The following is a 15,440-nucleotide window of genomic DNA, read 5'->3' as shown; positions in this document are numbered from 1 at the left end:
TGATAGCAACTTATGCCTGGGAACGTGGAGCGCCAAGGGGTTGGGACCAGCCCCTGCGCCAACAGATTGTCTGAGTAAGTCTAAACCACGCTCAGTCTCTACTCTGATTGGCCAGCAGAGAGTGGGAACTATCTCTGTCAGAGTATTTGAAGAAGAACCTGTAACAATGGATTAGTTCTCTGTCTGCCCTGCGTGGTATTTCAGTGAGCCCGTATACGAACCAACATACTTATCATACATACATTTTGCATATAATAAATTTAGCTTGGATTGAATATCTCTTGATTATGTTTTCTCTTATTCCAATACCAGATTTGAATTACGCAATTTCTAACAATACCCAATAATGATGAAGCAAAAATGGAAATATTACATTTACATAAGTATTCAGACCCTTTACTCAGTACTTTGTTGAAGCACTTTTGGCAGCAGATTACAACCTTGAGTTTTCTTGGGTATGACACTACAAACTTGGCACACCTGTATTTTGGGAGTTTTTCCCCATTCTTCTCTGCAGATCCTCTGGATGGGGAGCATCGCTATGCACTCTGGAGCAGGTTTTCATCAAGGATCTCTCTGTACTTACCTCGGTTCATCTTGCCCTAGATCCTGACTAGTCTCCCAGTCCCTGCAGCTGAAAAACATCCCCACAGCATGATGCTGCCACCACCATGCTTCACCGTAGGGATGGTGCCGGGTTTCCTCCAGACGTGACGCTTGGCATTCAGGCTAAAGAATTCAATCTTGGTTTCATCAGTCCAGAGAATCTTGTTTCTCATGGTCTGAGAGTCCTTTAGGTGCCTTTTGGCAAACTCCAAACGGGCTGTCATGTGCCTTTTACTGAGGAATGGCTTCCATCTAGCCACTCTACCATAAAGGCCTGATTGGTGGAGTTCTGCAGAGATGGTTGTCCTTCTGGAAGGTTCTCCCATCTCCACAGAGGAACTCTAGAGCTCTGTCAGAGTGACCATCAGGTCCTTGTCTACCTCCCTGACCAAGGCCCTTCTCCCCTGAGTCTTGGTGATTCCAAACTTCTTCCATTTAAGAACGATGGAGGCCACTGTGTTCTTGGGGACCTTCAATGGTGCAGGACTTTTCTGGTACCCTTCCCCAGATCTGTGCCTCGACACAATCCTGTCTCGGAGCTCTACGGACAATTCCTTCAACCTTATTGCTTGGTATTTGCGCTGACATGCACTGTCAACTGTGGGACCTTATATAGACAGGTGTGTCCCTTTCCAAATCATGTCCAATCAATTGAATTTACCACAGGTAGACTCCAATCAAGTTGCAGAAACATCTCAAGGATAATCAATGGAAACAGGATGCACCTGAGCTCAATTTCGAGTATAATAGCAAAGGGTTTGAATAATTGTGTAAATAACGTATTTTTGTTTTTTATTTTTAATAAATTTGGTTAACATTTTAAAAACCTGTTTTTGCTTTCTCATTATGTGGTATTGTGTGTAGATTGATGAGGGAAACAAGTAATTTAATTCATTTTAGAATACGTCTGTAAAGTAGTAAGTAGACCTACATTGATGGAACAGAACAGTTGTGGACATAATATGAGCTCTTAGAAAAACAAATAGCTCTAAATGCTTCATAATTAGCAAGTGCCAAGTCACATGACAAGTTGAGACAATCACAGCTATATTGTGACTCACTTAGATATTTTTAGGTGAAAGGAAGTGGAGAGAAAGAAGTGAAAGAATGCAGTACCTTTACTGAGACAGATAGAGGGGTATATATATGTGTGTGTGTGTGTGTGTGTGTGTGTGTGTGTGTGTGTGGACTCACCCTGGGTTCTCAGTTCTCTAACATGATAAATGCAGAATGTGCACCAAAAAGAGAGTGCTAGGTTACATGTCGTAGGCAACAGGGTTAAGACTCAGCTCAGTTATTGTTTATTTTCATAAGAATGAGACGGGTAAAGTGACGGCCGTGAGCAGTTGTTATTTTATTTAAAAAATAATACATGAGAATTGTAGATTCATGCACATATCACATTTTATCTATGTATGCACAACTTAGGACATAATTATGTAATTAAGAAATTGGTAAAGATTCAATTTTCCCTCCCCCACCCACAAAAACTCATAGTTTATCTCTCTATTTTGTTTCCTCCCGCTCTCTCCCCCTTCCTCTTTATCACTCTCTCTCCCTTTCTTTCGCTCTCATAGACACACACACAGACAAACAGCAGTTGATGTAGAGGAGGAAAGATATGTTCAGACATCCGTTTTCACAGCCGTCTTGTGACGACCTATTTTAAACATCAACATGGACTTCGACTACCAGCGCTTAAAAGGTCAGGCTTATACTTTTAACAACTTTATATTCAGTCAGAACTATGTAGGAACAATGTTTTCATTATTAACCCATTTAATATCATTGCTAATGTCTACCATTGATTACATTTTTGTTGTCACGAGTCTTAGTTAACAAACAATGTATAGTTTCAAAATATACTTCAAAATATCATGTCGATCTCACTCAATTTGAGAGTGGTTACATTTCCCCAGCCCATTCACTCAGCTTTATACCAAGTTAGATAGACAGGTTTGTCTGCGCAGCCGAAGATTGTGTTAGCCCACTAAGCTAAAACCTACAGGCATTAGCTGTGGGAGCTAAGGCAAGTCTCATAAAAAGGTTACTCATCACACAAGAGTAGTTATCTTACTACCTTGATTACTCATTCCACATTTTGTTGTGTTACAACCTGAATTCAAAATGTATTAAATATACATTTTTGAAAACAAGTTTTTAGAAATGTTTGCACATTTATTGTAAATGTTACAGAAATATATAATTTACATAAGTATTCACACCCCTGAGTCAATACATGTTAGAACCACCTTTGGCAGCGATTACAGCTGTGAGTTTTTCTGGGTAAGTCTCTAAGAGCTTTGCTCACCTGGATTGTACAATATTTGCACATTATTCTTTTTAAATTCTTCAAGCTCTGTCAAGTTGGTTGTTGATCATTGCTAGACAGCCATTTTAAAATCTTGCAATAGGTTTTCAAGCCGATTTAAGTCAAAACTGTAACTAGGCCACTCAGGAACATTCAATGTCGTCTTGGTAAACAACTCCAGTGTATATTTGGCCTTGTGTTTTAGGTTATTGTCCTACTGAAAGGTGAATTTGTCTCCCAGTGTCTGTTGCAAAGCAGATTGAACCAGGTTTTCCTCTAGGATTTTGCCTGTGCTTAGCTCTATTTCGTTTATTTTTATCCTAAAAAAAACTCCCTAGTCCTTGATGATGACAAGCATACCCATAACATGATGCATCCACCACCATGCTTGAAAATATGAAGAGTGGTACTCAGTGATGTGTTTTGTTGGATTTGCCCCAAATATAAAGCTCTGAATTCAGGAAATAAAGTTCCTTTCTTTGCCACATTTCTTTGGCAATTTTACTTTACTGTCTTATTGCAAACATGATGCATGTTTTTGGAATGTATTCTGTATTTTCACTCTGTCATTTAGGTTAGTATTGTGAAGTAACTACAATATTGTTGATCCATCCTCCTATCACAGCCATTAAACTATGTAACTGTTTTAAAGTCACCATTGACCTCATGCTGAAATCCCTGAGCAGTTTCCTTCCTCTCCAGCAACTGAGTTAGGAAGGACACCTGTATCTTTGTAGTGACTGGGTGTATGTATACACCATCCAAAGTGTCATTAATAACTTCACCATGCTCAAAGGGATATTCAATGTCAGGGTGAGTCCAACTTATTATGTGACTTAAGCACATTTTTACTCCTGAACTTATTTAGGCTTGCTATAACAAATGGGTTGAATAATTATTGACTCAAGACATTTCAGCTTTTCATTTTTAATTCATTTGTAAAAATGTCTCAAAACATTATTCCGCTTTGACATTTTGGGGTGTTGTGTGTAGGCCAGCGACACAAAATCTAAATGTAATCCATTTTAAAGTCAGGCTTTAACACAACACAATTTGGAAAAAGTCAAGAGGTGTGAATACTTTTTGAAGGCACTGTATACAGTGGGGGAAAATAGTATTTAGTCAGCCACCAATTGTGCAAGTTCTCCCACTTAAAAAGATGAGAGAGGCCTGTAATTCTCATCATAGGTACACGTCAACTATGACAGACAAATTGAGGAAAAAAAATCTAGAAAATCACATTGTAGGATTTTTAATGAATTTATTTGCAAATTATGGTGGAAAATAAGTATTTGGTCACCTACAAACAAGCAAGATTTCTGGCTCTCACAGACTTGTAACTTCTTCTTTAAGAGGCTCCTCTGTCCTCCACTCGTTACCTGTATTAATGGCACCTGTTTGAACTTGTTATCCGTATAAAAGACACCTGTCCACAACCTCAAACAGTCACACTCCAAACTCCACTATGGCCAAGACCAAAGAGCTGTCAAAGGACACCAGAAACAAAATTGTAGACCTGCACCAGGCTGGGAAGACTGAATCAGCAATAGGTAAGCAGCTTGGTTTGAAGAAATCAACTGTGGGAGCAATTATTAGGAAATGGAAGACATACAAGACCACTGATAATCTCCCTCGATCTGGGGCTCCACGCAAGATCTCACCCCGTGGGGTCAAAATGATCACAAGAACGGTGAGCAAAAATCCCAGAACCACACGGGGGGACCTAGTGAATGACCTGCAGAGAGCTGGGACCAAAGTAACAAAGCCTACCATCAGTAACTCACTACGCCGCCAGGGACTCAAATCCTGCAGTGCCAGACGTGTCCCCCTGCTTAAGCCAGTACATGTCCAGGCCCGTCTGAAGTTTGCTAGAGTGCATTTGGATGATCCAGAAGAGGATTGGGAGAATGTCATATGGTCAGATGAAACCAAAATATAACTTTTTGGTAAAAACTCAACTCGTCGTGTTTGGAGGACAAAGAATGCTGAGTTGCATCCAAAGAACACCATACCTACTGTGAAGCATGGGGGTGGAAGCATCATGCTTTGGGGCTGTTTTTCTGCAAAGGGACCAGGACGACTGATCCGTGTAAAGGAAAGAATGAATGGGGCCATGTATCGTGAGATTTTGAGTGAAAACCTCCTTCCATCAGCAAGGGCATTGAAGATGAAACGTGGCTGGGTCTTTCAGCATGACAATGATCCCAAACACACCGCCCGGGCAACGAAGGACTGGCTTCGTAAGAAGCATTTCAAGGTCCTGGAGTGGCCTAGCCAGTCTCCAGATCTCAACCCCCTAGAAAATCTTTGGAGGGAGTTGAAAGTCAGTGTTTTTTTTTTCTCATTTTGTCTGTCATAGTTGACGTGTACATATGATGAAAATTACAGGCCTCTCTCATCTTTTTAAGTGGGAGAACTTGCACAATTGGTGGGTGACTAAATACTTTTTTTCCCCACTGTACGTATGCTGTTTTTTTGGCCAGGGTTCACTTTTTTAAAAGAGATGTGAAACTCAGTGTGACCTCTGGTTAAAAAGGTTGAATAAAAATATATTGTGTTAGTTCAATGTCAATCAATCACATTTATTTATAAAGCAGATGACAAAGTGCTATACAGTAACCCTGCCTAAAACCCCAAACAGCAAGCAATGCAGATGTAGAAGCATCAAAAATATGCTTTCTGTGGCCGTCACTTGTGATGGTTAATGTTTAGCTTTATAAGATGTATTTTATGTTGGTTTGCAGATGTTGATAATATCAATGGTTCTTACCTGTTTCAATAAAAGTTCAATTTAAAAAATATATAAATACATACATAATGTGTTAGTTCAATGTCAAAAAGATGCTTTCTGTGGCCGTCACTTTTGTGATGGTTAATCGTTAGCTTTATAGATTATTTTGTGTTGGTTTGCAGATGTTGAAAGCCTCAGGCGAGAGGAGCGAATCAGCTGCCTGCCTATCCAACCCCAAAAGCCTGTACCACACCAGCATTCTGCTCAAGACCTGCCCACCCGCCAGACTCCGCCAATCAAACCCAGGCGGAGCTTAAAGGTCCCGAAAACCCCTCGGGAGGAGGTGGCGCTGCCAGCCAAACAAACCCATGGCCAGGAGAATGAGGTTACAGAATTAAAATTTTACATTAGATTTAACATCAGATCCCAGATCAGTGGAAATTCTGCAAATTTGCATGCTTTTCAATAGTGTTTTCTATGCTTGGTAGACATGACACAGACAAGCATTTGTGCTTTAATTGACACGTGTATTTCTACTGTATGTGAATGCTTGTGTTCTAAAATGCATATGTCTGTGTCTTTGTAGAGGACTTCCCGTAAGCCTTCAGTCAGATTGTCATGTCTGAAACCAGCAGCCACACTTTACACCCTAAACCACACAGTACAGTTAGAGACACACAACTTCCTGTGGCTCGGTTAATAAAAACGGCCATTTCATGAAAGAATAAAACAAAGAAAACTGAAAGTTACCTCTCTACGTTCAGTGTTGCATGGGTCAGTCCAGTTCAGATTCTGTCTCTAGAGCCTTCTCCAAGTTTGATGTGCAAAAATGGGAAGGATTGGTGAAATACTATGATGGGTTTATTTGACCTACAGTGCCTTCGGAAAGTATTCAGACCCCTTGACTTCTCCACATTTTGTTGCGTTACAGCCTTATTCTAAAATTGATTATATAAATACAAATCCTCAGCAATCTACACACAATACCCCATAATGAGAAAGGGAAAAGAGGTTTTTAGAAATGTTTGCAAATTTATAAAAAATTAAAAACAGAAATACCTTATTTACAAAGGTACTCAGACCCTTTGCTATGAGACTCGAAATTGAGCTCAGGTGCATCCTGTTTCCATTGATCATCCTTGAGATGTTTCTGCAACTTGATTGGAGTCCACCTGTGGTAACTTCAATTGATTGGACATGATTTGGAAAGGCACACACCTGTCTATATAAGGTCCCACAGTTGACAGTGCATGTCAGAGCAAAAACCAAGCCATGAGGTCGAAGGAATTGTCCGTAGAGCGCCGAGATAGGATTGTGTCGAGGCACAGATCTGGGGAAGGGTACCAAGAACACAGTGGCCTCCATCATTCTTAAATGGAAGAAGTTTGGAACCACCAAGACTTTTCCTAGAGCTGGCCGCCAGACCAAACTGAACAATCAGGGGAGAAGGGCCTTGGTCAGGGAGGTGACCAAGAACCCGATTGTCACTCTGACAGAGCTCTAGAGTTCCTCTGTGGAGATTGGAGAACCTTCCAGAAGGACAACCATCTCTGCAACACTCCACCGATCAGGCCTTTATGGTAGAGTGGCCAAACGGAAGCCACTCCTCAGTAAAAGGCACATGACAGCCCACTTGGAGTTTGCCAAAATGCACCTAAAGACTCTCAGACCATGAGAAACAAGATTCTCTGGTCTGATGAAACCAAGATTGAACTCTTTGGCCTGAATTCCAAGCGTCACGTCTGGAGGAAACCTGGCACCATCCCTACGGTGAAGCATGGTGGTGGCAGAATCATGCTGTTGGGATGATTTTCAGATGCAGGGACTGGGAGACTAGTCAGGATCGAGGCAAAGATGAACAGAGCAAAGTACAGAGAGATCCTTGATGACAACCTGCTCCAGAGCTCTCAGGACCTCAGACCTGGGCGAAGGTTCACCTTCCAACAGGACAATTAACCTAAGCACACAGCCAAGACAACGCAAGAGTGGCTTCGGGACAAATATCTGAATGTCCTTGAGTGGCCCAGCCAGAGCCCGGACTTAAACCTGACCAAACATTTCTGGAGAGACCTGAAAATAGCTGTGCAGCGATGCTCCCCGTCCAACCTAACAGCTTGAGAGGATCTGCAGAGAAGAATGGGAGTAACTCCCTAAATATAGGTGTGCCAAGCTTGTAGCGTCATACCCAAGAAGACTCGAGGCTGTAATCGCTGCCAAAGGTGCTTCAACAAAGTACTGAGTAAAGGGTCTGAATGCTTATGTAAACGTGATATTTCATTTTTTCTTAATTTTTTATAAATTAGCAAAACAATTCTAAACGTGTTTTTGCTTGGTCATTATGGGGTATTGTGTGTAGATTGATGAGGGAAAAAAAACAATTTAATCAATTCTAGAATAAGGCTGTAACCTAACAAAATGTGGAAAAAGTCAAGGGGTCTGAATACTTTCCGAAGGCACTGTATGAAGTTTTATACCTTACACACTGTACCTACTGTATCAATCAATCAATCAAATGTATTTATAAAGCCCATATTACATCAGCAGATGTCACAAAGTGCTATACAGAAACCCAGCCTAAAACCCCAAACAACAAGCAATGCATATGTAGAAGCACGGTGGCTAGGAAAAACTCCCTAGAAAGGCAGAAACCTAGGAAGAAACCAGTCTCTGAGGGATGGCCAGTCCCCTTCTAGCTGTGCCGGGTGGAGATTATAACAGTACATGGCCATTAAGGCCAGATTTTTCTCCTAGATGTTCAAACGTTCATAGATGACCAGCAGGGTCAAATAATAATTACAGTGGTTGTAGAGGTTGCAACAGGTCAGTACATCAGGAGTAAATGTCACTTGGCTTTTCATAGCTGGGCATTTAGAGGTTGAAATAGCAGGTGCGGTAGAGAGAGAGTTGAAAACAGCAGGTCTGGGACAAGGTAGCACGTCTGGTGAACAGGTCAGGGTTCCATAGCCGCAGGCAGAAGAGTTGAAACTGGAGCAGCAGCACGACCAGGTGGACAGGGGACAGCAAGGAGTCATCAGGCCAGGTAGTCCTGAGGCATAGTCCTAGGACTCAGGTCCTCCGAGAGGGGAGGGAGAGAGAATTAGAGGGAGCATACTTAAATTCACACAGGACACCGAATAAGACAGGAGAATAACACCAGATATAACAGACTATAGGCCTGGTTGTCCACTGGCAGCACAGTAATGTTGTATCAAATGCCGGTGACTGTAGTGCCTTGCTGTTTGTGACAGAGAGCACCAACTGGATGGGCTGCGGGTAAGGCCCAATGTCCAGGATGGGAGGTATGTATGCCACTTCCATGTAGTTGACTGCATGCTGGAATGAAAAAGGCATGGATTAGCATATCAAGTGTTTAAAATGTAATTGTCTTCTCTTGCTAAGGTAACTTCTGTGGGAACGTATTCAAGCTTACGTGTGTGAACAGCCGTTGTCTCCCTCTCCCACCCCCTCTCTCTCTTTCCTTTCAGATCTACATGAAGTGGTAGTTGGTAGGTGCTGTTTCTGGACCAGGCCTTGTTTTCTTTTCAATATGGCCTTAAAATCTCCACAATAATGGAAAGATACCAGATAGCACAACAGAGAAACTATTGAATATGCCTATAAATCTCACAACCCTCACTGTCTATCTCCCTCTATCCCTCCCTCTCTCAGACAGTAGTGAAGAGGATGTCTCCTGCTCTGACTCTGGGTGGTCCCGGGCCCCTGGAGCCCTTCTCTCCGTCCCTTCGGGCCCACACCCTGCTGTGGTTCGAGAGGACACAGCTCCCCCGCCTGCGTCGGCCTGGCCGCCCCCTGCCCAGCTGGCTACATGGCTTCGCCACGCGCAGGTTAGACTGACTGACTGACCGCACACATAGAAACATATACTGGTATACATTATCTGCAATAGAAATAAAGAAACATCGCGCATCCAGGGAAACAAGTGCATATGCAAGAAGACCACAGACACACATGCACACACGTACACTCAAACACACGTAAAATGCACACGCGCACTCACACAAGACCACAGATGACACGACACATATATAGGGATACACATACTCATCTTGACCATTCCCACTTTGAAAGCCTTAAATTGTGCCTTGTTCATAAGATTGTCCACAGTACGGTCCCCGTGTACCTACGTAACTACTTTAACTTGGTCAGGGATAACCACAACTATTCCACTAGAAGAAGTGAAACTGACGTTAAGTGTGGTATGGGGAGGGAAACTTTTTTCTACTCAGCTGCCATTCTTTGGAATAGTCTTCCAAAGAACTTGAAATTCATAACAGTCATGGTCGGTTTCAAGTTCTAACTGAAATAATTACTAAATAGTAGTATGTCACGAAAGTGAGGAGTAGGCCTATAATACGTGGGTGAGAAGAAAATGCCCGGGATAGCATATGGACTGACTTTTGGTGCCTAGTGTGTTGTATATTGTGTAAAAGTGATTGTCGATATATATATATATATATATATATATATATATATATATATATATATATATATATATATTAGGGATTGTTGTATATACAGTGAGGGAAAAAAGTATTTGATCCCCTGCTGATTTTGTAAGTTTGCCCACTGACAAAGAAATGATCAGTCTATAATTTTAATGGTAAGTTTATTTGAACAGTGAGAGACAGAATAACAACAAAAAAATCCAGAAAAACGCATGTAAAAAATGTTATAAATTGATTTGCATTTTAATGAGGGAAATAAGTATTTGACCCCCTCGCAATCAGAAAGATTTCTGGCTCCCAGGTGTCTTTTATACAGGTAACAAGCTGAGATTAGGAGCACACTCTTAAAGGAAGTGCTCCTAATCTCAGTTTGTTACCTGTATAAAAGACACCTGTCCACAGAAGCAATCAATCAATCAGATTCCAAACTCTCCACCATGGCCAAGACCAAAGAGCTCTCCAAGGATGTCAGGGACAAGACTGTAGACCTACACAAGGCTGGAATGGGCTACAAGACCATCGCCAAGCAGCTTGGTGAGAAGGTGACAACAGTTGGTGCGATTATTCGCAAATGGAAGAAACACAAAAGAACTGTCAATCTCCCTCGGCCTGGGGCTCCATGCAAGATCTCACCTCGTGGAGTTGCAATGATCATGAGAACGGTGAGGAATCAGCCCAGAACTACACGGGAGGATCTTGTCAATGATCTCAAGGCAGCTGGGACCATAGTCACCAAGAAAACAATTGGTAACACACTACGCCGTGAAGGACTGAAATCCTGCAGCGCCCACAAGGTCCCCCTGCTCAAGAAAGCACATATACAGGCCCGTCTGAAGTTTGCCAATGAACATCTGAATGATTCAGAGGAGAACTGGGTGAAAGTGTTGTGGTCAGATGAGACCAAAATCGAGCTTTTTGGCATCAACTCAAATCGCAGTGTTTGGAGGAGGAGGAATGCTGCCTATGACCCCAAGAACACCATCCCCACCGTCAAACATGGAGGTGGAAACATTATGCTTTGGGGGTGTTTTTCTGCTAAGGGGATAGGATAACTTCACCGCATCAAAGGGACGATGGACGGGGCCATGTACCGTCAAATCTTGGGTGAGAACCTCCTTCCCTCAGCCAGGGCATTGAACATGGGTCGTGGTTGGGTATTCCAGCATGACAATGACCCAAAACACACAGCCAAGGCAACAAAGGTGTTGCTCAAGAAGAAGCACATTAAGGTCCTGGAGTGGCCTAGCCAGTCTCCAGACCTTAATCCCATAGAAAATCTGTGGAGGGAGCTGAAGGTTCGAGTTGCCAAACGTCAGCCTCGAAACTTTAATGACTTGGAGAAATATACTTCTCCCATGGGCTAAGAAACTCAAAAGGGGTGATAATATTAATTAACAGTAATTTCGATCCGAATGTGCAAATTGTCCAAACAGATACGCAAGGTAGATGGATTATTTTAAATATGTTATTGGACCATAAAAAAATATGGCTCATTAACTTTTACGGACCAAATAATGATGAACCACACTTCTTTGAAAATATATATAATAAATTATCGACCTTGCAAGCAATTCAAGACTCTTATTATGGTGGGAGATTATAATACCGTTTTAAATAGCTCAATGGACCGTAAAGGAAATCACACTACAAACAATCACCCTCATGCTCTTAAGGAAATCATGAATGTCATGGATACATTAGAACTAGTAGATATATGGAGGCTTAAATATCCTGATCTAGTGAGATATACATGGCGGAGACTCAATCAAGCTAGTCGTCTTGACTACTTTCTTATGTCATTCTCGTTGGCACCAAAAGTTTAAAAAGTGTTGATAGGGGACAGAATGCGGTCGTACCATCATATAATTGGCATATACATTACTCTTACTGAATTTCCACGTGGGCGAGGATATTGGAAATTTTATCAAAGCCTATTGGATGATAACTTGTTTTTAACTAGGACAGAGGAATTTATAACTGATTTTTTCCAACATAACATAGGGACAGCAAATCCCCTTATTGTATGGGATACCTTTAAATGTGCCTTTAATTTAATGTGCCATGCAATTCAGTACTCATCTCGAAAACAAAAGCAATTTAGGTCAAAAGAGTCCACACTAACAAAGGAAATAGAAGGTCTAACAGAACAGATAGATAGCAATAAAAACTGTAACATAGAGGCTCAGAATAAATTAGAGGAAAAACAAAAAGAAATGGAGAAACGTATTCAAGAAAGATCAAGTGTAATATATTCTAAAAATAAAGTAAACTGGATAGAATATGGGGGAAAATGCACCAAATTCTTTTTTAATCTTCAACATAGGAATGCTACCAAAAATAATTAATTGAAAATGGTTACAAATGACGGAGTCACCCATGATTCACCAAATGATATTTTTAAGGAGGAAACAAAGTACTTTAAGCATATGTTTTCGCTTCAGTCGCCTCCATCTCCTCTAACTGAAGCAAATTGTAGAGATTTTTTTTCTATTGATAATGTAAAATTAACAGTTATACAGAAAGACTCGTGTGAAGGTGAAATTACAGAGGAAGAACTTCTAGATGCAATTAAAGACTTTAAGTCCGGGAAAACTCCAGGGTTGAATGGCATACCAGTCGAGGTATACCAAACCTTTTTTGATATACTCAGAGGACCGTTATTAGCATGTTTTAACCACTCTTATGTAAATGGTAGATTATCAGACACTCAAGAAGAAGGCCTGATTTCATTATTACTGAAACAGGATACAAGTGGAAAATATAAAGATCCAGTCCATTAAAAAAAATTGGCAGCCCCTTACACTTCAGTGTTGTGATGCAAAAATTCTAGCAAAATGTATAGCGCATAGAATTAAAAAAGGTATTGTCGGACATTATTCATTCTAATCAGACAGGTTTTTTACATGGGCAATACATTGGAGATAATATAAGGCAAGTACTCGAAACAATAGAACACTATGAAAAATCTGGGAAGCCAGGCCTACTATTCATAGCAGACTTCGAAAAGGCATTTGATAAAGTACGACTGGGGTTTATATATACAGTGGGGAGAACAAGTATTTGATACACTGCCGATTTTGCAAGTTTTCCTACTTACAAAGCATGTAGAGGTCTGTAACTTTTATCATAGGTACACATCAACTGTGAGAGACGGAATCTAAAACAAAAATCCAGAAAATCACATTGTATGATTTTTAAGTAATTAATTTGCATTTTATTGCATGACATAAGTATTTGATACATCAGAAAAGCAGAACTTAATATTTGGTACAGAAACCTTTGTTTGCAATTACAGAGATCATACGTTTCCTGTAGGTCTTGACCAGGTTTGCACACACTGCAACAGGGATTTTGGCCCACTCCTCCATACCTTCTCCAGATCCTTCAGGTTTCGGGGCTGTCGCTGGGCAATACGGACTTTCAGCTTCCTCCAAAGATTTTCTATTGGGTTCAGGTCTGGAGACTGGCTAGGCCACTCCAGGACCTTGAGATGATTCTTATGGAGCCACTCCTTAGTTGCCCTGGCTGTGTGTTTCGGGTCGTTGTCATGCTGGAAGACCCAGCCACGACCCATCTTCAATGCTCTTACTGAGGGAAGGAGGTTGTTTGCCAAGATCTCACGATACATGGCCCCATCCATCCTCCCCTCAATACGGTGCAGTCGTCCTGTCCCCTTTGCAGAAAAGCATCCCCAAAGAATGATATTTCCACCTCCATGCTTCACGGTTGGGATGGTGTTCTTGGGGTTGTACTCATACTTCTTCTTCCTCCAAACACGGCGAGTGGAGTTTAGACCAAAAAGCTCAATTTTTGTCTCATCAGACCACATGACCTTCTCCCATTCCTCCTCTGGATCATCCAGATGGTCATTGGCAAACTTCAGACGGGCCTGGACATGCGCTGGCTTGAGCAGGGGGACCTTGCGTGCGCTGCAGGATTTTAATCCATGACGGCGTAGTGTGTTACTAATGGTTTTCTTTGAGACTGTGGTCCCAGCTCTCTTCAGGTCATTGACCAGGTCCTGCTGAGTAGTTCTGGGCTGATCCCTCACCTTCCTCATTGATGCCCCACGAGGTGAGATCTTGCATGGAGCCCCAGACCGAGGGTGATTGACCGTCATCTTGAACTTCTTCCATTTTCTAATAATTGCGCCAACAGTTGTTGCCTTCTCACCAAGCTGCTTGCCTATTGTCCTGTAGCCCATCCCAGCCTTGTGCAGGTCTACAATTTTATCCCTGATGTCCTTACACAGCTCTCTGGTCTTGGCCATTGTGGAGAGGTTGGAGTCTGTTTGATTGAGTGTGTGGACAGGTGTCTTTTATACAGGTAACGAGTTCAAACAGGTGCAGTTAATACAGGTAATGAGTGGAGAACAGGAGGGCTTCTTAAAGAAAAACTAACAGGTCTGTGAGAGATGGAATTCTTACTGGTTGGTAGGTGATCAAATACTTATGTCATGCAATAAAATGCAAATTAATTACTTAAAAATCATACAATGTGATTTTCTGGATTTTTGTTTCAGATTCCATCTCTCACAGTTGAAGTGTACCTATGATAAAAATTACAGACCTCTACATGCTTTGTAAGTAGGAAAACCTGCAAAATCGGCAGTGTATCAAATACTTGTTCTCCCCACTGTATATATACACATATACCCTTTAAAAATATATACATTTCCCTTTATTACTTTCCAACCCCACCATCCCCTCCCTAATTGAAGTAAACTAGTGAAATCCACAACTTGAATCCCTCCACAGCCTCATAGAGGATTGTTACGCACGCCTCTCGGAAGAGGGAACGCAACACCCTGCTACAACTCAACTCTCCGTGGTGTGAAAGAGGTATGGGACTGTAGGTGTGAGTAAGGATGACAAAAGGCAGAGAATACCGTTAACAGGGAATTTATTCCTTCGCACGGTAAGTTTGGGGAAAAGGGGCTGGACGGAACGGAACCAAAGCAAAGAAAGTAAATATCAAAGCCCCCTCTCCTACCTTACCTGCCTACCCACTACTTACTTAACTAGCACTACCTGGTGCACTAACCAAAATACAAGGGATGGTCCGTCCAGGTCTTTCCTAGTGTGCATAGACAGTCAACTTCTACAGGTAATTTATGCCAGCGGGCCTCTTGCCTAAGCACTCCCTAGGTGCCTTCCCCTTCCCCCCTTGGGAACAAATGAAACAAAAATAGCACAAACTGGTTCAACAACAAAACCTGAGAAAAAAACTAACTCAGGACATTAAAGAAACTCTGAGCCACAAACTAACACAAAACATTACAATTGGTTCTCAGAGCAACAACAACACAGTACATACCAAACTCTTA

General features: G+C 41.7%; 1 protein-coding gene across 1 annotated transcript in view; it reads left to right on the top strand.

Moving 5' to 3' along the window:
• The first annotated feature begins 2,195 nt into the window (after positions 1-2,195).
• Positions 2,196-15,440, top strand: part of LOC121571977 (SH2 domain-containing protein 2A) — a 25,384-nt gene continuing 12,139 nt past the window's right edge. The window contains exons 1-3 of the mRNA XM_041883807.2: positions 2,196-2,311; positions 5,831-6,033; positions 9,318-9,493. Coding sequence (XP_041739741.1) covers positions 2,284-2,311; positions 5,831-6,033; positions 9,318-9,493 — 407 coding nt within the window. The 5' untranslated portion in view covers positions 2,196-2,283. The remainder of the gene's footprint in view (positions 2,312-5,830; positions 6,034-9,317; positions 9,494-15,440) is intronic.

This window comes from Coregonus clupeaformis, chromosome 8 (assembly GCF_020615455.1).
Source record: "Coregonus clupeaformis isolate EN_2021a chromosome 8, ASM2061545v1, whole genome shotgun sequence".
NCBI classification, from domain to species: domain Eukaryota; kingdom Metazoa; phylum Chordata; class Actinopteri; order Salmoniformes; family Salmonidae; genus Coregonus; species Coregonus clupeaformis.
The sequence above is the reverse complement of the archived record's forward strand: the minus strand, read 5'-3'. Positions and strand labels throughout refer to the sequence as shown.